Genomic DNA, 26,467 nt, shown 5'->3' on the forward strand with positions numbered 1-26,467 from the left:
GGCAAAACTTGACAGACAACAATGAAAAATCCCAGTGCATGTTTAAAAGCCATTAACACTTGTAAATATCTGAGAAGTATCCCAAATACTGAGCTGTTGCCCTTTATGAAGTAGTTTTCTCTTTCTTATGATCAACCAGCTTATCCAATTTCTCTAAGTAATCATTCAGCAAGATGTAGAACTGTGGTTTTACATAAAATTAATGTTTATTTCAAGAACTTTGTAACAGATAACCAATATAAGAACAGTAATTCATATTCAGCTTCATCCAGAACAATAAACCGTTACATTTACTAAAGCTTAAATCAGAAATTATAAGCACTAATCTAGAAGTTTGGATGCTCTCACAGATAATGAAATAATTACTCCTCATGCTGTCTTAAAATGGCATTTCTTCTGCTTCTCAGAGACAGCTTAGGTAGAACATATCATAACATTTTATGAAAACAACACATTTAGAAAATAAATAAGAAAAATAAAAGCTGCATCTCAAAGCATGCACTTGATGAATGCACACGTGCTCTTGCAGCAATTGCAGTAATGTGTTCTTAAGTGAAACGAAAGAAGGTGAAATGCTTTGTACTTTAACTTATGAAAATGGAAACATCTGTCAAGGCTAAGTAGGAAAAGAATTTAAAAGGAAGTTAAATGTATTCAAAAGAATGTAGATGGCTTCGCATTTTGCAAGGAAGAATGAAAACCTTTCACAGAAGGAGACTGCGATGATCTCTGATCTTGTCCAAACGCAAATGGAAAACTGAAGTCATCTTTGCCATCTCCAAAAGCATGAGAAGTTGACTCCAAAGGAAAGGGGAAGGCAAATGTATCCTCACCTTCTGATTTCCCAAATAAGCTTCCTATGTGGAATACATAATCTATTGTTAGATTTTTACTGCATTCAGCATACAGTTTTTAAATAATATTTTACTCCCAACACTTGCTGAGTGTCAGAGGAAAACATGGTTTATGATGTCTGATTCTCCTGCCTCCCTTGTGCTATTTTTGTATCGTGCACCTCCAATGATTTAACTTACAATCTAGGTTTCTTTCATCATTTGGAAACTATTTGGATTCCAGTCATGGGGAGAGGGAAATGATAGATTTGTTCTTTCAACACTGAGCTGGTAGCTTTAAGTTAAAAAACTGCATTTACCAAGTACTATAACTTTTACATCTACAGAACAGAGTTCTTTTTAGGAGTGAAAAAGCTTATAGAACTTTGACACTTAAAATCTGTTCTCTCCTCTTGCTGTTCATCTCAGAAGAGCCAGGGATTGTATCAGGTGTGTTTGAAGCACTCTATTCTTTCAGGATATCTCAGATATTCAAATTCCATAGGACAGGTATTTAGAGAATAAAACTAAACTAGTCAAAATACAAATTGACTTAACAAGTCACTAAGCAGGGTTATCACAGATCAATATATAAGAAATGAATATGTTTAGACAACCAAAGGCGCCTTGTTAAGCAAAACTGTGAGCTCACCTGCCACATAAATAAAACACAGCTGATACACACAAACACTTTCTAATACTTTCCACCATTAGACTTACCAAAATCTTTATGTGGTGACATGGGGTTCAAGTTTCCCACAGAATAATTTTCATCTATCTGAAATGTAACAATCATTTTATTTAATAAATGAGGAAGACAAAACATAAGTTCTAATTTTGATACATAATAAGTGAAAAATATATTTCCCAGCAAGTATTAGTTCCTAAATTTAACTTTATATGTCAAACCCTGAAGTTACAAGGTAAGTTCTTTGATAAGAGTCCTGTTTTGTTTGCATCTACAAATGCATGCCTTCAGTCTTTCTGGAGCAAAACATCAGAATGTAAACAGGCCAAAACCTGATCTGATTTTCTGCTGTTTTTTAACCTGAAGAGATTCAAAATTATTTAATTCTGCAAAATTTTAGAAGACCTCTGAGCAACAGAAGAGTTTCAGCCTCCTAGTAGGACTTGATGTTGCCAGAAAGAATGACAAAACGAACACTTACTACACTTCAGAAGAGCTTTGAAGCTTTATTTACAATGGATAAATAAGGTCAAAACTCCCATCTAACCACAGATTAAAGTGACTGCTAGACACTGCTAAATTCCTGAGCTGTCACAATATAACATGGGTTCTGAGAGCATTATGTGACTTACCTGTGCGCTTTCCTTGCTTTATCTACACACATCTCAGTCCTAAACCATTCAGAAACTACCCACCAGCCTATTCTCTCCTACACACTGTTGATGCCAGGTAGTATCACAACACATTCTTCACCAAACAGAAGACAAAAGAAATGTGTTTTTCCTCCTTCAGCTTTTACCTAGTGATTGCAAGACTTATCACACACATTGAAATATGAGATACCTGGATTCCATTCCCTTATTTGCTCAATGAGGACTGAATATGCACAACCAGTGAATGGTACATAACCTCTGCACTATACACTGATATACACCTATCTCAATTATCCAATTACATATTACTAGCCTAGAAAGGAAAAAAAATAACTCTAGTGCACTGTAATTAGGCAAAGGATAAGAAGCGTAACCAGGATTCCTGGCCCTGTTCCAATTAGCTATCTATCTATTGCCTTTATTTATAGATAGCTGCTAGTACATATTTATGTTTTAACATTTCTAGTAAATGCACTTTTCTTCCTTCCCTTAGTATTCCACACTGTGTGAAACACAGAGGATAAAAACCTAAGTAACTGATTCACTGCTACAGCCAAATAAAGCCATACAGGATATTCACATGAGTAGTATCTAAAGTTTCGCATTGCGATGCTGAGTCAGAAAACCTTTTTGTAAATCTAGTTATCTGTGCATCTGCATATCCATATGGGAAAGATCCACACTTGATCAAAGGTCATCACATGGGTATTAGCAGATAAGGAGATAAGCATTTTCAAAGGAAATCCAGTGTAAATTTAAGCAAGCTCTTAAAATACACTTGCCAAAAAGCAGTTTCGTTTAGAAAACAAACAAACAAAAATATTCACAGTTATTACTACTTCCTCAGCATGTTTTGGCTTGTGGAAATTTAATATTTTTAAGTACTAATTTTCACCTCATCAGATGAATTTTCTGCTCCAAATACAGAAGAATCAAACAAATTAAAGCCAGGTGACTTCTGGGAGATGCCCAAAAGAGAAAAGAAAGCAGGAGATTTTGATGTTGCTTCTTCACAACCCACATTGTGAATGCTATAAAGACAGAAAGAGACAGAACGGTAGAAACTGCATCAGTGGTTTTTAAAAAGGAGCACAGGTGGCTTTTATTCTTTCTAACTTTCCTACCTTTCTATAGCTTCCATCAATAATTGCTTCCTGCAAGAGCTAACAGGTGATACAACCCTTTAAATCAGAGTGAGGTGATGCTCTTAACTATTTCCCTTCCTTTCACTCTCATGCTCCAAGAAAAAAATGCTTTTTAAAAAAAAACAGTTCAAGGAAAAGCAATCTACAATTCAAGTAGAACTGCTATTGCAAGAACAAAATCTAACTTAGAAAAATGTTGTCTTTATTTGTGGAAGAACTTTCTATGCAAGTCTTTCTATGGCATCTCTCAAAAATTCTGGAAATACTGAAACAAAAAGCATCATTACAACTTTGCTCACGAAACCTAAAGAAAAGCTGTATTCGTACAAGTCAAATGGAGGTGTTTTAGGAAACTGGGTTTTCTTCCCCTTTGAGTCAGGTGTTCCAGCAAACTCCATTGTTTTCGGTGCTCGCAGAAAATGTTCTGCACCTTCTGCTGCTGTGTCAGGATTATTCTCGTTTGGCTTAAAATACGTACGTATGTCCTGTTAAAAAGAAATATACAGTAGTGTTTATGGCACATATAATTTCTCAAAATAATGTTAGTCCATTTCTATAAGCATGTTCATTGTATGTTTTAAGGTTAGTTATTTTTCTTTTCATGAAAAATAAAGAGAATTTAATCAAACGCTCCCAGTTGTATATTCACCATAGTTACAACTGCAACCTCAATTTAACTAATTAAAAATTGACTTTTTCCAATTGAAACTATATATGAAAGTTTTCATTCAAACAAAAGAAACATTTGAGTTGGTTGAAAACAAAGCCTTGGTCTTTCTAAAGTATCTCTTAGCTAATGCTTTAAGTCACACTGGAATCCTCTTGATACTCCCTAGCAAATTAAAGGGACACAGTCATCAGAATATACATTATCTCACTAAGAATATTTTCTCTTTCTCAGGAAATGTTAACTGAGAATCTACACTTGGATTCTGTGGAACAGTTTTCACCAAACTCAATATCATTTTAAAGACACTGTTCTCCACCAGTTGCCTGTGGGTGTCAGCCTGTAGTAAGCCAGCTAGAGGATGCTTAGTGTCTCAAATTTGATCTCAGTATCACCTGTATATGCAAGCTGTACACAGAACTGGCTTCAATAATATGGAATGGTGAGCCTAAACTCCCATTCAAGTACACCTAATAAAAGCAGTGTAAATGAAGCCATTCAGAATCTGTGGCCAGCACAGAGCCTATTTTCTATACTGTACTTCTGTGGGAGAAGTGAGTTTCAAATGCAAAAATGCAAAAAATGTTCAAATGCACCTTAGCTTACACAGATAAAAACACCACACAATAGTTGTATCTAAAAATCATAATGTGCATAGAACAGTTGTCCTCAATGTCCCATTGTCAAGGTAGCATTTAAAAAACACAACACTTATATGCTCAAGATCACTCTGTTAGCAATCAGAAGACAAGAAACAGCTTCAAATGTTGGTTGCCTTATAATGAGTCATTTTGCCAATTCCTTATAATTACAATTAGCTCTTGACAAAAGATTCAAATACATCAAGTCAGATTGACTGTTGTAAATAAAATAACTACTTATGACATTAAAATGCTCTGCTTACTTGAGGTATGTAAGAAGAATCCTTAGGCTCATCTCCTGCTTCTTTATCATCACATTTGGCCTCTTGGTCTTCTGTGCAAAGAAGACAGCATTCCTTATATTATAACAGCATTTTAAATGGATAAATAAAAATTACTTTGTGAGGAAGAATCCTTGAAGAAGATTTACTATCTTGGCATTGCTATTGATAAGGAGGTGTTCTGACTGTAGTTTTCATAATAACCCACTCTGTGGCAACTTTCATAATAGTCTCCTCTTATTCTGCCACTTATTATTGTCAAAGCTATACTAAGGCTGCTTCATATTGTCTGGTAAGTTCTTCAGATTTAGCTGTTGATTCCTGAGAGTGCTATCTTTGCCTAATCCTTCTGTTGCACTCTGAGAATGCTCGTACCAGTCAACAGGAACCGCATGGAAACAATATACAAAGCATGTCCATGAGACTGATGAAGTGTATCTTAAAAGACCTGAGCAAAAGCTAGGATAAGAAATGAGAAGAATGTTACTCAAATTTCTGCTCCAAGCTTCATACCGTGCAATATTTCACACACTGCAAGTTAAGATCGTGTGTTTTAAGACACATAATTAGGATTCTACCTATTAAAAAAAAATAATAATAAAAATAAAAAAAAAAATAGGACTATAATTTTTAAAATGGAACTAAATGGACAGTGTAAGAAAAGTGCATTTAAACTAAACTAAACCTCAGCACCCTGGATTTTCAAAACTACAGGTGCATTCGTAGATTCTCTGTTTTGTTTCTGTAAGCATTCTGCGTGTATTTCTTATATCAGTTTTCATTCTTAATAATCTTAATCTGATGCTTCAAGATTCCTAAATCTTTTTGCTTATAGCCCTTTTCTTTGCATTTTCTCATGCCTTCTCAGTAGATTTGCATGCAGGTTTTCACTTTACCCAAACTAAGAGCATGGATTTACTAGAAATTCTGGAGGGTTCCCTTTATTAGCAGTGGTCAATGAAGAATGCATCTCACATTATGGCAACTTCAGTCTCCATTTAAACTTAAGACTCCGTGCTGTACTCACAAGTTAAAACTAAATAAAGTGGAGAAGGAAACAAATGTTGGTCCACTTCATATGAGAGTGACAGTGTGGCTTCTAGAATACTGTTTTATCATTATGTGGTCATCATACAATAACAAAACAGCTGATCAAAGGACAGCATTGATACTTCACCTATTACACTTTTTTCACTCTCAAACTGTTGATTAGTGGTCACTTGCTTTGGAGGCCGTAGCAGTCTAAAAGACAGAAATTACCCTTGTTTGAATATGGATTATTTCCATAAACTTTAATCACAAAAATGAAAGCTATTTCATTAGAGAAAAGTTACCTGAACTGTGTTTGGCTTTGAAAACTTGCTATTGATGGAACTTGGGCAACTTGTAGATTAGTAGTCACAGCAGCGCCACTAACCATCTAAAACATCAAGAAAAATTCAAAAGAGGCAGCATATGAAATTGTGACTTTGACAGTATCATTCCAGTTTGTCCTCAGATTGCATAAATCCAGCCAGTTAAGCTCTTTTTAGGGATCACGAAATTTTTTTTTTTTCCTGTCATCTTTACCTACAGTTTAACATTTTTTGTACATGATACTCAAACCCACATCTGTTCTTTCCAATAAAGTTGCATTCACAGCACTGACAACTAGAGGTGAATAATTAACTTGTCTGTCATACAAATAACATGACACAATTTACAAACTTTATTCAGGATTACTACTACTGCAGCCAGGCATCTATCTCCTAAGGCCAAAGTGAGAATGCACAGAAGCCTGCCAGGTTGACTGAACAACTGAGGGTAAGACGGAAACACTCCCCTCACAGACGTTTGCCAGATCAGAAGGTCTGACTCAAATATGTAGCATGTATTTGTTCCCTAAGGACAGAGTGGCACTATAGGAGTCTATGCCTCAGCATGAGATAACATCTTATTTTACAGGGAGCTGCTAGTTTTTATTTGGTTTTAATTTGAATCAGCGTGGGGGGACAAAAGAACTGGACATGTAGAATCTGTCCACCACTCATCTCCTTCAGTTTACAACACTCGCTTCCAGAAGCATGAAGACCTCCTTTCCTCCAATCTTTTTATTTTCCTTCTGACTCCATCTTCTCCCCATTGCCATCACCCTTTCTGAAAGTTTCCTTAACTTTGACTTCCTGCTTCCCACTGCTATTTAAGAGCAATTCTACACCCCAGATTACCATCCGCATCTGGATTACCCTGGCAACAACCCTTCCATCATCTTCATCACGTTCAACTCTCTAGGCCTATCACAAATCACAGCTACCTGAAGTTTACTTTGGTCTTGCTTCATTCAGTCTAGCTCTTCCATTTCATAATGTCTTATTTAGTTAATTTGTTCCCAGAGGCTCCATCCTAAAGCATTTAATGTTGCACTCACAATAACCTTGATTTCCTTGGAAAGTTATAAGAAAATCACACCTGTTAACTTTTTTACTTGGCAATTTTCACTGACATTTGGTTTGAAATAGGCCCAGTGACATGTACCTTGTAAAGGAAAACTTCAGTATGGATGCTTCCCCAAATTGCTGCACAGCAAAAATAGTTGCAAACTGTTTGTCTCTGATGATGTCACCTTTTGTAGTACTTCTTTTATACTTCAACAGTCAATCAGCCCTGTTAATTTTCTTTCACCTAATGTGATTTTATTAGTGTAGGGGTTATGTTTTGTTTTGTTTCACGACTGTGCGGGTTATTCCTCCAGCTTGTTTTTGTGTTGTTTAACTGTGTTTGTGTCTTTAAGATATTTAGCTGCAATACACTTCCCCTTTAAAAAAAAAATGTCACTGGAGTTATTTGCTTATGGGATAGAGAAGGAAACAGTTATGGACTTCTTAAGTGCACAAATAAATGCTAATGAGGTTTTACTCCTCTAAGCCCCTTTTTCCTTCTGGTTAAACCGAAGACAGTCCCACAGAGTATCCTACATCCTTAGTCCTTAATGAAATCCCTTCTCACAGAGTAGACGACTGATGATTAATCAGTAATAGAAGATTATATTCTTTCTTGAATTCCAAAACTTTGCTGCACACAGTTAAATTCTATGTGTTTAAAACTCTTACAGAAATTATTTGGACACAGAGTTCACTTCAAGTTTGAAAAGGAATCACACAGAATCACAGAATCGCAGGGGCTGGAAGGGACCTCAAGAGGTCACCGAGTCCATCCCCCAAGCTAAAGCAGGCTCCCTACAAGGAACCAATATTAGAATGTTTAATGCTTAAGCAATTTCAGTTGAGTTAGAAATGGCACCAAAAAAAGATTTTTATGATTAAGAAGTCTTCAGCATCTTGAATCTAACATTAAAAAGTTTTATGTAAGATAAAATAGCTGTGGGTATATTTGAAGTATTTTGTACTTAAGTAACCACACAAAACAGATTAAAGAGTCTCACATTTTACCAGTGGAAGTACACATACCTGTGATGGATTTTCTGCATGGCTGGAAGAACTGCTAGTAGAGACGGATTGTTCCATAGGATTTTCTTTTTCTTCTCTCCCTAAATTAACAAACATTATATAAACAGGATTAAGTATCCAAAGCACTGCATTGTTAAACTGAACTTGTCAACAAAAAATACAAATTTTCCTGTTAATGAAGAGCTAAAACATGAAAGCACCAAGCATATTACTACAGATAATAGTTACATTTACCATATATTTACAAATATTCCTAGGAGTATGCTACACGGTTTTTTTCTGATGCAATGTGTTCGGTATATCTACCATGTCACTCTACTAAATGCACAGTTGAGAGAGAAATCAGGTTGTCAGAACACAAAGACAGGTATGCACCCAACTTCTGCTGAAAGCCTAGCTATATCCATCACAGGACAAACAGCTGAGTATATCCATTGCCATGGTTTCCATTTATTTACACAAAAATAACCCTCACAAAAATAAATAAATAAATGAATAAAGAGATGGTTAGAATCACACTGCACCTGTTTCTGTTCGCTGCATAGAGAATCTAGTAGTCTGTAAAGACTGGAGTGATTTCCGAGGAATGCATGGGAGCTGTAATGGTTTGTACAGTTGATGTTTCTCATGTAACAAAGAAGGATGTTCACTCTCTTCAAATACCCTAAAAAAAATAAGATTGGAAATCATAAAACCCAACAGCTTCAAATAAGTGGAGTTCTTAAGGGAAATGCATGCTTCCAGGGGGATTCTAACTCTTTGCAGCTCCAGCTATCAATCAGACTTTAATTTTTCCTGAAAGAACACCAGACATGGAATATCACTGAAAGCAGAGGACATGCAACAATACCAAAGTGATCATAATAATATTGCTGACTTGAATTTTGTCACTACCAAAGAAGATGACCGGGAAATGATGGAGTTCAAGATCCTTAGTGCATTAAGGAGGGTGCACAGCAAGCTTGCTACTCTGGACTTTAGGAGAGCAGACTTTGAACTCTTCAGTGACACGTGAGAAAGCCCTGGAGGGAAGAGGAGCCCAAGAAAGCTGATCAGTATTCAAGGACTGTCCCCTCCAGCCCAGAAGCAGTGCATCCTGAGAAAAAGGAGGGCAGGCAAGAATGCCAGAAAGTAAGATGAACTTTGTAAGGTAGCATGGAGTACAATAAGCAATACTACTGGCTAAAGCATACCAAACTAGAAGCACTGGTTAGGGTTTTGGATCTAACAAATTATGGAAACAGTGCACCACCTACTAAGACAAACAAAAATATGTATCAAACAGAAATCATTTAAAAGCATCTTTATTTTTCATTTACAGCAACTGCAGGCATTACTTGAGTAAAGAATGCATACTGCAAGAAATAAGATGTTTATATGACGGAGTATCTTTAAGATCAGATGTGGAGAACTTTAGACCGAGGAATGGTTAAAGCAGAGCTAGGCACAGAACCCAGGCTGAAATGGCTTTTCCTTGTTCAGAACAGCTTATCTGGCCACTTTATCACAGTCATTCAAAAACGAAATGAGCTGGACAAGGCAGCTGCTGATGGTCATGATTTAGATTGCCAATAACCAATTTATTTTCTTACAGAACTTACTTCAGATACCAAATTGTGTTTTTAGAAGTTCCTGGAGTCAGTTTCTGTGTGCTTTTGTAAAGTCTAGCAGACAACTCCCTTTATTTCTAAAAAAACGCCATAGAGGAAATAAACCTTTTACAATACGACTCTGTTCAGAAGAACAGATTGATGGTAGAGTTGCAAACAGGAGTCAGAAACTCTTGAGATATTGATTTTTTAAGTAACAAAAACTTCCAAAAGGGCCTGCGGTTAAACTTTGAAACATACAATATATCTGCTGCCCTCCCCCCCCAAAGAGATTATTTAAAAAAAAGTCTTCTCTGACATTCATAACTCCTGGGAAAAAATCAAACTGCATCTGAAAGTCCAAATAGTCTGAACTGCAGTAACAAGAAAGATCATTTGTCTTCCTTTATCTACTTCACTGTAAGTAGACATCTGAGTAGATAAATGTTGTTTATCTTGCTCCTCAGCTGCTGCTCCGTACAGTCCTTCTTGTATTCCCACAAATAAAAGATCTTTATCTCAATCCATGTTGCAAATTATGTAATATTTTCAGTTTTTATTGAAGTGCAAAGAAGAAAAAAGATATTCTTAAAACAAAATAAAATTTTATTTCCTTAGCAGTAATTGTGGTTGTGGTCATTACAGGGTTAATTCTTTTCCATCAGAGTGGTCAAGCACTGGAATGGGCTGCCCAGAGAGGTGGTGGACTCACCAAACATAAAGGTACTTTTCCAATAATTATATAGCAAAGTCTTTTATTTGATCACTGAAGTCTTATCACTTGTAATGCAAAGACAGAAAAAAAATGAAATCATACTCTACAGAATAACCTCTAGAAGTTTTAGCAAAAACCTCTCATTTGGAGCGCAAGGTATTTTTGGTTTTCAGAGGTGGAATTAATGCATAATTACAATAAAACAAACAAACAAACATGTAACTGGAGTACTACAGATGTCCACTACTCAAAGAAAATAGGTTGTATCAGAAGACTAATATGTTTTGCAGCTGTTCGAATCCTTCTGACAAAGTGACTACACTGCCATACTCCTGCCCAAAGAACATACATACCAGCAGCTATTAGTTTACTTTCATGTTGGTTTCTTGTCTTGTATTCCTCTAAAGTATTTCATGGGTATTAATTTGTACATTATTCTGCTCAATGCTTTCATTGTTCTGTTTGACATTTGCTGGTTCCATGCTGTTCTACATCAGTTTATGGACTGTCATGACAACTCCTTTTTTGTTCTTCCTTTGTGGCAGAAGATGAAGATATCTTCTGCTTCTTTACAAAGATCTCTTTGCTCAGGAATTGCCCTGTAGCAACTGCAAAACAGCTCCTGCCTTTGGTACCCTTACTTTATTGTGTTTTTCTATATTGCCTTGAGTCTACAAAGGTTTTAGTTCATATGAATCATCGTCTTAGTACATTTTCTGTTTCTTCCCACAATTATTACAATCACAGATTAATAATATTCCAATTTTTAACATCAGTAGTTACTCAGATACTTCTGTGCTTCCTTTCTCTTTTAATACACTAAATAGAGATGTTTTAAAACAACTTTTACACCATTTTCTATAGGCCTTTATGTTGTACATACGTATACGGAGGTTAAAGAGCAATGTGAGTTAGAATAGTTTAAAATGTTTACAGGATCTTATAACCATGATGTAAGCCATGGAACTTCAGTAGAGCATCAGAAGGATCTACTTGTGCACAATCAAGACACAGTTTCTGGTGAAGGGTTCAAGCACCTGAAAACTTTATGAAAGAGGTAATCAAGTTTAGCTAGACACCCTACAAATTCCTTTCCAAAAGTGTCTTCACCAAGTACTTCCTGCTCCTCTGTGTCCAATACAGAGATCTCCTCCTCCTCCTCCTATAGTATCTTTTTAATTGGCATTTTCTGCAAACTGAACATACTTGGAGCCCTTTAGAATTCTAAGGGAGTGTTTCCAATCTTCTTCACCTAGTGTTACAACTACATGGATTTCTTGTTTCTCTGTGTTCCTGAGATCTTGCCAATTATACCAAACTTAGATAAGAAGGTAGGACTAGTTTAAGACCTTTAACCATAAAAAAAACATTATTTGGATAATATAGGGTTCTATGAAAAGATATTAAAAACATCAAGTATCCCTGTGGGAAGGAGACAGCTAAAAGGACACCTTTCTGTACATATAGCCTATTAAATCCTAGTTCAGAACTCTGAAGAGCACCCTTATCAAGCACACCATGATGTAAAATCTCGTGGATTAAGTCTTCTAGATTTTTGTCCAATAAAATCAGTTCTAAGTTTCATGGCTTAATACTCACAAGAAATCCCGATGAGTGCAAGATGATCCTGATAGTGACTTCAGTCACAGTAATTGAGCTCAAATTAAAGCGAGTCCCAGTTGTAAATGACCACTGGCTAATTTACTAAGCCATTAATCCTGTCAATGAAACTTTCACTCACACTTGTTTTTAAGAACCAAATTAAGTGTTAAATTTCTAAGAGTAGTTCAGAGCTGAAGGCAATGACATCTGTAACCCTGAACTTTTCACCAAATATTTGTTCAGTATACTTAGTGTATTCTATTATTGACTGTACAGTCACTGTAACTGTAATTAAAAGCCATAAAATTATCCACACAGATCCATTAGCAGAAGCTTCAAGGAGCAAAGTTTTATACAAAATACTTTTGAATAGTTATTTCCAGATAACACTTATTTTCCAACAGTACAAATTTGCCACCACTAAACACCAAGAAATACGACTCCTTTAATGTTATGTAATTGAATCACATGTCTTGGGTTGGAGAACCTTGCCAATCACTACGTAGCAACAATTTGTTTTGTTGCTGCCTTTGCTTGAATATTGAGATAGTTTTCTGGATGACAGCAAGGAGAAGGAAATCATTTTTAAACGCACCTTTCTTTAAATTCCTTCGGTTTCTCCAAACTTTTCAGATCTTTTCCTTCAATCATTCCTGAATTATTTTGTTCTTCCGTGGTCTCCTCAAATGTCTTAAAAGAAAAAGAGCAAATAAACAGCACAGTTTAATTAAAAAGAAAATGTGAAAACGATACAGCTACATGCTGCCAAGGGCTTCTCATCCTGATAAATCTGCACAAGCAGCATTTTTATTTTTTATAGCCAAAATGATCTACAGAAATAAGGAGAACAAGGTTCATTGTGAACTTCAGTCTGATGTCAAACAATACCACAAAATATAGGAAAAAAACTACCACCTGTGCACACTGTGCTTCTATCAACATAAGGCTGGCTGAAGTGAACAAGGCTGACAGAACAGTAATGATCATCTAGTCCAGAGGCACATACATCCAGGTTACAGAACTGCAGAATTACTGAGGTGGGAAAAGACCTTCAGTGTCAACAAGTACAACCATCAACCCAACACTAATGAGTCCATGACTATGCTCTGACTCTGCTGAGCTAGCACAGAAGTCATCATGATATACTGAGTTGAGGAAATTATGGTGTAAACAGAGGTCAACAGAAAGCAAGCCGTAAGAGTCTGAGCATTCATTCTCCAAAAAAGCATAGGTAATATTATAGAGACAAATAATTATTAATTCTACTGTCATCCTGTTGGTTCATGTGCTTGAAAATATATTACTATTTTGTTTCAGCAAATCACTTGTATAAATACCTATATATATTAAAAAAAAACACTTACTTTTTTTAAATAATTAATTTTCATTTCTAATTCGTCTGCTTCTTTTTTTAGTTCAGCTGATTCTCGTGTAGCAGTTTCAGCAAGCTTTAACATTTCCTGTGTTTTTTGCCTCAAAGAAGCACTTCCAAGTTAAGGAATATGCATGGCAACATTATTTTATTCAAGAAGGAGATATTATCAGGTCCCTCACAGTTCTATGCTGTAAGTGCAAGTGCAAGAGTTACAGAAAGTCCTGACAATTCTACATGTCTTAGGCAAGTCTCCAAATCCAACTTTAGTCTTCCCTTTAATGAAGCTTCACGATTTACAGGTCATTAGGTGAAATACTTTTATCTTCCTTAAAATGTTCCAGTAAATTATAACTGAAAACTATTATTTGACCTACAATTAGCCCACGGGGAAATGGTTATGCTGCCACTCTGAACATAATTATTATGTTTATAAATAAAAATCTGTGAAAGTTAAATATAAACTTTCCTTCCTGTAAACTACATTAACATTACACTTCAAGGATACATATATATAGCCCAGTCATTAATGGATTTAAAAGGAGCAGGCTCTGTAAAAATAAAAGTTTGTTTCAGAACATTAACAAGTCTCATTTTCTCAACAAATTACAATTTAAATTAATGGTTCATGAAAAACTTATCATTGTTTAGTCCTTCTAAAAGAAACAGCAGTAATACAGAAAGTAATGACATTCAAAATAGCACAGTAAATAAATAAGTAAATAAATGTTTGAGAAGCTAATTCTAAACTAATTTTGGGTTGATTTCTTACCCAAAGAAGCCCAGTGGCAAACCTCTCCCCATTACACTCACAGCTTGGAGGAAAGAATATTAGCCTGTATACTCTAACTAAATTCTTGTTCTCACTTTGCTGCAGTTTTTTTCCTAACAATAGTACAATAAAATTAAGATTTTTTTTATCAGCTTAAGAGAAACTTTGATAAATCAATAAGGGGATTTCTGTACAGCATTGTAATATGCGGTCTACTAGCACCAGGCACTACTGCATAAGCACTGATAATAATAGTACCAAGAATGTCCAAGTCAGCATCTTCTTTCAATTTATATTGCTCAGACCGTTTCTGAATTCTGTTCCGGATTTCCTCAAGCTCTTTCTTTTTTTTGTAGTATTCCTGTGCAAGGGCAGTTTCTGCATATTTTTCACGGTGTTGCTTCAGAGTCTCTTTATACTGGATTATGTAATCTTGATACATTTTCCTATAAAAAAATATAATTTAGATACAATTTACAAAGCTATTACTTTATGGAACTATCTCAGTTAGACTTGCTGTTGTTCTGGAAAAGGTCAGATTACTTTTTTAGTATGTTTTCACTCAACTTCCTTTTTTTTCCTTCCATTTGTTTTCATAAAAAAATATGCTGTACATAGCAAAGAATATATTCATGATGTAAGTCATTATTCTGAAAGGAATCTAGACCATACCATGACAAAAGGTGGCTTGACAGATGACAAATGGCTCTTCCTTGTGTAATTATCATGAAACTCACACCAAACCAAATTCTGCGCGTGTGCTTACTGGCACATCTCCACCTGTATCAGTGGAGCTCTATCAAACTTACAGTAAAGGATCATTTGGCCTAGCATCCAGTATTTATATACATATAGTATTTACATATATATCTAGTATCAAATGTGGAGGTTGGTAGCCCTGCCTGTGGCAAGGGGTTTGGAGCTTGATGATCCTTGAGGTTCCTTCCAACCCAAGCCATTCTATGATTCTGTGATTTAGAACAGCCTGATGCAGTACTGGAGTAAGAAATGCTGAGCAATCTCATTCAGGGAAGCCTTAAACACACACATCAGTCACACTAAAATAACAAGACTACCAAACTTAAGGTTAAGCAAACATTTAAATGCTTAACTGGAAAATAGCCAGAGCTCAGCTTCTTGTAAGACTGCCCTCTAAATTAATCTCACACTGATATAATTTCACTGACATTGGTTGAGAACATAGCTACAGATTATTAAAGTTGGTAGCATCAATTAAGAGGTCCCATTAAATAAATCTTCATGACATCGTTAAAGTTTAAACGAGCTTTTGAAATACTGTTATAAAAACAAATGCCATGATAAGCAATTAGATGTAATTCATCACATAAAGCTGAAAATTAATCAGTGTTATCCTTGGAAAGAAGAGAAAAAGAAGTACTATTGCACAGAAATTGTCTTGTGTTAAATCAATGACAATGACTATGCTGGAAAAGACTCTTTAGTCTGTCTTCTCATTCAAACTAGGAATTTGCAGCACAGCTTGCAAACAACAGATCAAATATTCAACTATGTGACTGGGAAACATTTCTTATTACTCCAGTAGTGCTGCTAAGTCTAACGTGCATTAGAGGTCATTTCTAATGCAAAGGTAGTATCTGCAGGGAAAGCACAGTGGTTAACACTGAGTAATTAACAAAGGAACAGGTTCTAATTGTTAATGTCACACACAGGTAACCTGCAGGAAAGTAAGAGCTAATTATCAACAGTTTTTAACATTATCAATAATAACAACCAAGACCTGGTATATTTCTCTCCACATTTGAAAGTAAGAGCTTAATAACAGAACCAAAGGTGAAAATATTTTGTTATTAGTACACCTGCTGATTAATCAGAAATTCCTCTGTGAAACAAATTATTATGTATAACACCAACTAAAGGCACATGCACACCTATTTGCCTGCAATAAGGAACAGCTCTCACTGTATCCAAATCACAGCATTCTTCTTTAAAGAATAACTATATGTCAAACTGCTGTTACTGATTTACTGAAAAACAGACACTTCAGACTTCTGGCCGGTTAGACTGGGCAACACAAGCATACACATGGCACATTTCAGACTTCTGAATGTCATCCTCAAACTCTGAATACACTTTTTCCCCAAAACTTGTTTTCCACAGATAAATATTTATGGCTGTATAAAGTATAGCATAGAAGTCTTGAGGAGTTGACTCTATTTTCAGTATTTTTCATAAGTAATTCGTATTCGTCTGTTCATGTAGTTGAACATCAGCTGTTTAGAATTCAGCACTGCTCACATTAAAGTCATCTTTTCAAAACATCTTTGCACGTAAAGCAGCATGTCCTGAATGCCTACAAACATCAGCCTAAGAAGGGCATTCAGCGCATAACATTTTAAATGCACTTATTTTTCTTCCTCATTTATCTATTTGGAATTTGTTGACTGCATGCCTTGCTGATTTCAGTGTACCAGCCAGTGCTTTAGTTCAGAGGGACTGTATTTGAAACAACTCTCTGAAGACAAGTTTTGTAAAATACATACATTAAATTTATTCCATGGTTTGCAGTCATGATGTTTTACAATTAAAAGCTCAGGAAAAAGGGGGAAAAAAAGAAAAGAAAAAAAAAAGCAAACACTCATGTTGGAATTGAGACTAGTTATCTAAAGAAGCAATTTAAAAGTAATGCTTCTTTGGCTTGTCAGCTCAAATTAGTGAAGGCCAAAATGGCTCATATACTCATAGAAAGCCAATTTAGCCTTATTTTTCACCAAATGCAGAGCTCTAAACAGGAAGACAGATAAGCTACAAACAGAGTCAATTAAAGGCTGTCAGACATTCTACTTCTGCTGTCTTGAACTACTTGAAAGAAGAACACTAGCATAAGAACACAGCCAACATTTTAAATTGCAGTTACCTACAGTAACAGCCCTGCATTGCTATCTAGATGCCTAGATGGATCTGCCATGATTTTTTTAACACATGGCTAACTAATCTCTTCCTCTTCCCAAGCAGATCAGAGGTGAGCAACCTCTCTAAATTAAAGACCTTTTTTTTTCTTTCCTGAATGTTAAACAATATTCCACAGCATTAACTTGTCACATCCCACCTTGAAAATGTAAGTGAAAATTGTCAGGTCCCATTCAGTGCTGGCAGATATATCCTTCTAGCCCTATGTTTCATGATCTAATATTGAATTTGCATGCTTTGTAGTTATTTTGAAGAATTATTCACAAATAAAGAAAAACACAAATTATTTGAATGTATCTTATTTGTGCATTATAAGGCATGTTATCTTATTCAGTGTATATGTGAAAGTAAAAGCTCAGGTTCATTTATGTGATGCTTCTAACAAACATAGAACTTCCTTATTTTCCAAAAAGTCTTCCAAATCTGAATATCTGAAACTACTGATACTACAATACGTGTGAAGAGACGTCATGATAATGGTTAAAAAAACACATCTGTAGATAGAACATGTTTCTGCATGTATGTCTCTGATATCTTGTATTTCTGTCAAAGCTGAAACACCAGAGGACTTCCCTTGAAACTGTGGGTGATTAAACAGTGTTTAATTGAACACTGTAATAGGAATTTGAGAAGTAACTGAATCTGAAAAAGCCATATCTTATCCCATTTCACTAGTAGCTACAAAGTCACAGATGAACTCCTAATAATGGAAAGTGAATATTCTTTTATCACACTGAAATGTTTATCAAAACTTTCTGATGCAAACTGCATAACTTTGCTGATCAGTTGAGACAGCACTGCCTTTAATAAGCACTGCTTCTAGAAATCTTATCTCATATGATCATTGATACCTCTCATTTTCTGTGGCTTCTTGTAAAACTTCAAGTTCATTCTTCAGATATTCTTCATGCTTGCTAAGAATTGCATATGTGGGCTTCCAGCTGCAGAGAAAGTACAAAAAATAAGTGTGTAAATGGTCCTTCCTAATAAAAAGGCAATTAAAAAAGAAGACATAAACAACTGACTTCAGCTAGCTAACTAGAGCAAGTCAATATTCTGAAAGTCGAACACGTATTTTTCTAGTGTAGAAAGCTCCAGTTAAAAATAAGTTAATAGCAGATGAGAACTGAACTTCAATTGCTGCCAAGATATGTTCTTTTTTGCCTCTATGGCATCATCCAGAACACAGCTACTCTGGGGCAACATAAATTCCTATAATGAATGAATTTTGGGTGGAACAATCAGACCTAGGAGACATGCAAACAAATCCCAGCTTTAGGAGCACTTGCACAGATCCCATCAAGCACCAAAGATGCAGAAGTAGAAAACCTAAAAGCACCTGAAACCAAGCACTTCCACATAAATTTGGGACAGGTTACAAAAAAAGAAGTTACTTGTAAAAGGATGGAAATTATCAATGAGGAGAGAATACAGAATAAGGTCACAACTGAGCAAAGAAACAATTTTCTACTGTAATGGTAAAAGTCCCTGAGGACATGTGATCCATTTTACACTGTATATTCATGAGTTGGGCACGTAAAGGGCATCTGGTGATGTGAGTATGACCTATGGTTCAAAACTGGAGTTTGTAGCATGCAAACACTGAAAGTATGAATGTGTATCTGGACGAGCACTCCAAAGGTGGTGTAAAACTGAGGCTGCAGTAAAAGCTGTTTTCTTTGTGGAAATAAAGATAGAACAAAAATCTGACAAATAATTTGCTAAAATCCAATAACCTTGAGCAAAGAAACGATGCACTCCAGGTGATAAAACACACATATTATCAACATTTATAACAGCATTAAGATTGTCACTGAAAAAAAGCTCAGTAAGGAAGTTCAGCATCCATTCAGGAAACTTAGCATTCTTTGGTACAAACTGGTTAACACTGCTAATGATTAAAAATGTCATTAAGAAATGCTTCTTCACCACACCTGAAAATTCAACAGAAAGCAACAACTTTAAGGGGTTAGATTTTGAAAAGGCAGAAACTAACAGTGCATATATAAGTGCACAGGCACACAAACACTGTGATCTTCTTCCAGAAAACCCCACGTCTTTCTGGACGTTCTTGATAACTATCATATCTGTTTGTTCCTCCTTTCATCAGCAAGGGTATTGAAAAATCTCTATCCACACATATCTGAAAGCACTATAAATTCCCTGTGCTTCAGCCAGCTGGACAAGACAGCAGTTCACTTCCTAACTTAAAAGCATTCTGTGTTCATCTGGCTTTCTGGTTTTATTTCCGTGGTACCCCACCATCATGAACACAAATTAAAACACTGTAAGAGGAATAATAACATTTGAAATCACCAACAGTATTTCACCACTTCTTGTTCTTGGATCAACATTTCATGTCTGAGACATTCAAGCAACTAAATATTAGAGAAATGTCATTATGTTTCTAAGAATATGTATTTCTGCCTCATCAATGTATTCTTCAGTTCCTTGTTAAACAGACTATTATGGACTTTTTTAGAAATCCCAATAGTATCCTGATACACATCTCATGTATTGTATTTTCGGTAGACTTGTTGCATGTAAGAATTCAGTATTTTGTTCAAAGTCTTTGAATGTGCCTCAATATGATGTCTAGCAATCCAGACAACAAGCAGTTTCTTTAAGAGCTCTATTGACTGTTCCTGGCAACTAAATGTAATGATACTCATCTCTGAATCAATCAACTATGAGGAGGATTGTCAGTCAAATACAGAATCTGAATTTACAAGATCAATGTTAGAAACTTGTCCAGAGTATCAGGAGTATCAACTAGGATAAATATTAGAAGTTTGAGATGATTCTAGTACTTTCTTTGTCTGATCTCACAGCTAGGACTTGTTTAGTGCAGTTTTCAGTATGTTGGTAAATGATACTTTCAATAATTTAAGACAAAATCTCATCCTTCTGCAAGCATAGTCTCTATGAATACATGTATCCATTACTGAGTCATTTCTTATTTTCAGTCACCTTACATTAATGCTACTGATTGTTCTTTTTAGGACCTCAGCCAATGCCCCTTGAATTTAATGGTTGGAAATTTGGGCAGATCTTCAATTCTACCCTTAATTTCTTATTTCCTTGTTTGCATTCCATAGTAGCTGATTTACAACTTTTTTTTTTTTTTTTTTTTTTTTTTAAAAAAAAGGAATCAGTATGAAATGGTTTCAAGTAAAAAAAACTGTTCATTTTATATTGCATTAGAGGCAAAAAATAGAGTATAAATAAACTGAAATTTTATTGTTAAGCTCATATCTTTTCCTGACTGCTAAGTTCTTTACCATGAGAGTGGTGAGGTGAGGTGCTGGAACAGCTGCCCAAAGAGGCAGTGGGTGCCCCATCCCTGGAGGTGTTCAAGGCCAGGCTGGGTGGGACCCTGGACAGCCTGGTCTAGCATTAAATGTAAAGAACAGTGGCCCTGTATGCAGCAGGGCTTTGGAGATTCACGATCCTTGAGGTCCCTTCCAACCCAAGCCATTCTGTGATTCTATGATTCTGTGATTCTTATGCTACTTCCTCACTGACTTTCTTAATGCCAATTCTATCTAAAAGTTAAGTTCACATTATACTTACGCATTACAGCTGTCCTTACTATTCTCATTTTGCTTGCGTAAGTCAGCAATTGCATCATTGCAGTTATTTATATTTTCCTGCAATCTAGCAATTTCGTTCCTTTTTTCCGTGATTTTTGAAGAATACACTGAAAATGTAAAAATATGTTTCAGTATTTGCAACATATCCATGAAATAAGAAGTCTGCATTCAGAAGGAGTCAACATTTCTTCCCAAGTGCTTAGTCTCAGTAATAGCAGAAGAGCAAACAGCCTGCAGTTAAGCAAAGCAATGACAAAATGAATGAAAAAAAAAGAGCTGTGTGGTGAGAACACTGATTTTCATTTAATATTATGAAATTGGCTTTGGAAGAAAACATCAGTACTGTTTCTGCATCCCAGTCTGTATAAAAGTGAAGCTATTAATAGTGGTAGAAATTAAAATGCTTATAAATAGTTAATGCCAACTCTCTTCTCCAGAGTTCACAGAAGGACAAGTGTCTGCAGACACTGGAGGTAGTATACAGGAAAACAGTGTAAGCCACTTTTCTTTTGGTAATGCTTGCAAGTGGGGAGGGAGACTGATCGGAGCACAAGAGTTGCTTGAGATAAAAGTCTCTTTAAATACCTTTTCTTTTACAGAAGTCCAAACAAAGAATGTTTTGAATAGGAAAGCTGAATTCAAGAAAGGAGAACTAAAAACATCTCTAACAGCATATACACAAATGATTGCTGGAATCAGGAACAAATAAATACAAATAAAAAATAAATTTACACAAGTTGGAGAACTGTATTGTATGATGGATTAATAGATTGAGCAGGAAACAGATGCCAGTTAATGAGGAGCATCTATTGTAATGACAAACCCCCAAGAACACGGATATTACTGACATTCTGTTTTACAGGTACAGGTTGTGAGAGCTACCATGCATATTCACACTGCAGTGCAATGAGCATAACTAAGTGCGTGTTTTTCTTCCCTGCGATTTTTATTTCTTATTCTTCCCTATAGAGGTTCAGAAATACTTGTGCCAAATCTCCCTTGTCAGCACTGCTGCCCTGACAACAAAGATGGTGCCACTGAAGTCACTCAATCACAGACATTCTGCCCCTCTGCATTTGTTTAGGGAGGCCATCTTAGTTGAGATAAATCCTGAGTTGTGTGAATTACTGCTCTATAGCTTTAGATCATCCTGAAGTTTGGGTCAGTTTTTGCAGTATTTGCTACATATTCACTTGCAGTTCCATCTGGGCTGATACAGGAGAAGAATGCCTGTCAGAGATACACTTAAGCCAGCAAAAAACAACAGAATCCTAATGTATTTTAATATCTTCAGTAATCCAGAGTATGTACAACATCTTAATACCTTGAATACCTGAAGTCTAAATGTTTCTTTTGAGTTCACTTACACTCTCAACTGAACACACAAACAACTGTTGTATGTTTCTACATAGCCAATGGATTTCACCTAAAATGTGCTAACTTGCAGTAAGCTCCAACAAATTTTAAGACACAAATAGCTCTAAATTTACAGACTGAGACCAAAGGATTATTACAAAACTCTATGGGTATCAGATCTTTTGTAATACATACTTTAATGTTCAAAATACTTCAATCTAATATTGATAACCCTCTCAGTGTGTAAGTACTTCCTTAGACATATCACTTAATCGCAAAATCATAGAATGGCCCAGGTTGGATGGGACCTCAAGGATCATGAAACTCCAACCCCCTGCCACAGAGGGCCACCAACCTCCACATTTAACACCAGACCAGGCTGCCCAGGGTCCCATCCAACCAGGCCTTGAACACCCCCAGGGACCCTCTTATTCCTGAAGGACTTGAACTTTGGCTTCTACCTATGAGGTGCCAAAGATGAGCACGGGTTTCTTTAGGTTGTCTAAAGAATAGTTTCTCTATATCCATCCCTGTAACTCAGTGATACAACAGGCAGGGTAGTTAAAAAATAAATAAATCAGACAAGATCTAAGTCCGTAGTATTATACTGTTAGTCCTAGGAAGAAAGAATTTCATGTGGAGCAAGGCTTTCCCATTGATGTTACTGTTTGGGATTTCAAATAAAATTAACAGCTGCTTAACCACAGAAAAGAAGAACCAGGCTTGAGTAGGTTGCAGCAACTGAGAGAACTTTCATTATTGTAGGAAGACAGAAAGAGAGAAGAAGCAATGAGGCAGAGATCCAAATTTGGGAAGAACAAAAAACATGAAGAGAGAAGGGCAGACAAGTGGCAGATGTATTGAGTAAGCACAGCTGAACCAAAGAACTGCCAGCAACTGTGAGGAGCTACAGAGTAAGAGCAGGAAATGGCGCAGCATGAAACTGGCTGTCCATGAGACAGCTGAGCAGCATTAGCTAAAAGTCGAAGGCAAAAGCAAAGTCTGATAGGGAGAATGAGCGAGCATTGATGGCAAAAGATGAGATAGGGTGAGAGCAGGACACTGGACAGCTTTCATTATTAAGCTTGCTTCCGCCTCTGAAACTCAGACATGTATCAGGACTAATGAAACAGAGTATTCAACAGCTAATAAAACGATAACTCATCACTACTCACAGTTTATCTGTTGATTTACATGTTCCTTTGCATAAGAAGTTTGTTTTAGCTGGAAAACTGAAAAGAAAAATGAAGACATTTATCTACAATGAACTATTAAACAAATACTGTGCAACATTAATTGCACATCAATTAGCAAAGATTTTAACAAGACATCTAAAAATACCCCTTCAGACAAGCAATTTTGCTATTAAGTAATTTGTAGAACCCTGCTCCATAACATCATCAAAACCTTAATATTTAAATGTTTATTTAAAGTTAATGTAACTGTATAAAGTTAAAAAATATCACTATATGCAGTGCAATGGTACTTTTCACTTTAAAAATATACGATATAATGACCTACCAAACTCAAGCAGGAGTTTATCCAGGTTGCTTAAGAGTCTGTCACTCATCATGTAAACCTCTGGAGAAAAATGCATTTTACAGAGTTACAAAAACAATCCAAAGCTTTATTGATACAATAAAGTCAAAATTCCATTCTAACGGAACCAAATTTTTCGTCCATTGTAGTAATGGATTTACTGGAGGTCTAAGCTGGGGAAAAAGGAAGCACACAACTTAGCAAAGTGTTCCTGCAGAAGTTCTGTCTTGGAGAACTTGAGAAGGTGGGAAGAATGCAGCAAGAAATGCTCACATACAAAAAGCAAAGACTCTACTCCAGCTGGTTTACTAAGCCTATCTGCTGCAAAGACAGTAATGGAAAAGCTTCTTATCCATTCTGTACAGCCCTCCAGAAATAATTGCAAAGTACATTTGAATCAGAAAGTATATGCATAAGTGGGATTAAAGACAGAACTAAAATGCAATGGAAAGCAGATTATTGCAAATTGATTCTTCTGTTTGTATAGTGCTGCTACGTGCAGAAATTCAGTTCTCTTTTTTTCTAAACAGCTTGTAGTCATGTCATCTTCTTAAAAGGATGCAACCAGTACCTAATCAGAACATCCAGAACACCAGCAGTTAGCTCAAACACACTGAAACATGACCGTCCCACCATGGCTTTCCCATGGGTGAATGAACACTTCTCTCAGCTGTGTAAAAAGTAAAGCCACAACCAATTGGTGATGGGGATGAGTTCCTAATCCAGGATAAAGTGGAATAGAAAACAACTTCAGAATTGGACTAAAGTGGCATTAAGATTGCATAGTGTAGCACTGAGACCGTGAAAACAGAAGGGAGGGAGAAGGGGGGAAGCATTTAAAATGCTGGATGTTTGACAGAAATGAATTTGCCTAATAGTTACGTGAGGATCAGAGCTACTAATCCAAGAGACCAGATTAGAACAGGCAGTGATAAAAGCTCCAAGAAAGAGAGAACAGATTTACCATACGTATGTACAAGATCAGTACCCGAGTCACTGGTGCCTGGAAACAGCAAAAAATGTTTTCAGGAAAATATAAAGGAAAAAAAATGTCAGAAATAATTCAAGCCAAAACAAAAAATTTCTGCTTTTGCAACAAATAAAAGAAAATGGCAAGTAATTTATTAAGAACTAAAAATTAGTTGGGAGCGGATATTGAAGATCTGCCTCGTGTGCAGGCTGCGAGATGGGACCATCTCAATGCTGAATGATGCCTATCTGACCCTAACATGTAGTTAAGCAGACACTGGTTGTTAACTACCCAAGGGAGGCACATGAATCTCTGGAAATCTGTATTGTAACTAAATGGGAGTCAAACAGCAAAGCACCGGGTGGAAAACGTTGATGTTTGTTTACTCTTTCTCTAGAAAACAGCTTAATGGTGCTTGTTAGCTACATCCCTGACAGCTCCTATTAAAACTGCAAAAATGGGGCATACAAATAAGGTACAAAAAGGGGAGAAAAAACAGAGCACAAACACTACTTTGAACACAAAACAGCAAAGAGTTGCTTCTCGTTATATAGATCACAACAGCTTATTATTAAGATGATACATATCGTTTAATCCTTTAAAATAGTTATAATGAATTTTGTTCATTCTAATGTAAAAAAAGAACTGAACTAAAAGTGGAGTTGTTTCCTTGCATAGTTGTTTACAAGAGTAGAATTGCAGAAAATGCAAGCATGTATGCATAAAAATATTTGCTGTTCTAGATATTGCTTAAATTAAGTAACGAAACTGCAAATTTCTGTTTGTAAATTCAAAGGACGTGTGTCACTGGTAGAAAGGGCTGAGATTTCACTGCATTGGTCATCTGTTAGATGGCTGTAGATTTAAAAACAGCCTGTAACAAAAGATGTTCAGGGTACGGCTGCACTAAAGACTGATCCTTGGTTTTACCAGAGAAAAGTAGCATTAAACCATTTGCCAACCTGGGATTCAGATGTTCTCACGTGGGGCTATTATTTTTCTGGTCCGAAAGAAGCACTACAGAGCAGAATCCACCAACTTCTGCTACTAAAATAAAAAAATAAAATTAAAAAAAAAAGGCATTTTTAGGGTCCTTTTCAAAAAGAAATCATAGATCACAACCTTTAACAGGTGATGCAATAAAACTGACAGCTTTGGTAACAATTCACGACATTTTTTCTGTATTTTAATGCTAACGTGTGAGAAATACGTAATACACAGCAGTGAGTAAAACAGCTTCAAACAGTAACAGGTGATTTCTAATGGACCTCTCAGCTTGATGCTTTCTATGCTATTTGGAACTCTGCTAAAATATATATAATTACACATCTCACCCATTCATACCACCTTAATAAACTCATCTGTTTAGGACTCAATTTCATGAATCACAGGACAGCACTGAGTCCAGAAACCAGAAAAATACTGCCTGGTCGTATGCTGAGCGTCTGCCTGCTCTCACAACACTGACATTAATGCAGTTCCTCATTGCAGATTTACAGCTGTGGTTTCATATCCAGTCTGGCAAGGTGATAAATACCCATACACTAAGAGAAAAATTCCACACTTAAAACCACTTGCATGGAATTCAAACCACGCGGGCATCCTCTCCAAATAGCTTCCTAAAACAACCGGTCGTGTATTATTTTTATTTACGTG

The 26,467-nt window shown here is 36.0% G+C and overlaps 1 protein-coding gene across 1 annotated transcript; it reads right to left on the reverse strand.

Moving 5' to 3' along the window:
* Nucleotides 1-289: 289 nt before the first annotated feature.
* Nucleotides 290-25,856, reverse strand: C5H14orf39 (chromosome 5 C14orf39 homolog). Its single transcript, XM_072338947.1, has 19 exons — nt 25,774-25,856; nt 24,806-24,844; nt 23,824-23,883; nt 23,478-23,534; nt 20,927-21,053; nt 18,205-18,294; nt 14,663-14,850; nt 14,141-14,183; nt 13,625-13,745; nt 12,856-12,950; nt 8,879-9,018; nt 8,355-8,434; nt 6,243-6,328; nt 6,086-6,150; nt 4,891-4,961; nt 3,647-3,804; nt 3,070-3,205; nt 1,554-1,611; nt 290-857 (listed from the first exon to the last, which is right to left on the reverse strand). Exons 3-19 carry the CDS (start codon nt 23,873-23,875, stop codon nt 655-657), a joined length of 1,770 nt encoding a protein of 589 aa, XP_072195048.1. The 5' UTR covers nt 23,876-23,883; nt 24,806-24,844; nt 25,774-25,856; the 3' UTR covers nt 290-654.
* Between the last annotated feature and the right edge of the window lie 611 nt (nt 25,857-26,467).

The sequence above is a fragment of the Excalfactoria chinensis genome, chromosome 5 (genome assembly GCF_039878825.1).
Source record: "Excalfactoria chinensis isolate bCotChi1 chromosome 5, bCotChi1.hap2, whole genome shotgun sequence".
In the NCBI taxonomy this organism is placed as follows: Eukaryota; Metazoa; Chordata; class Aves; order Galliformes; family Phasianidae; genus Excalfactoria; species Excalfactoria chinensis.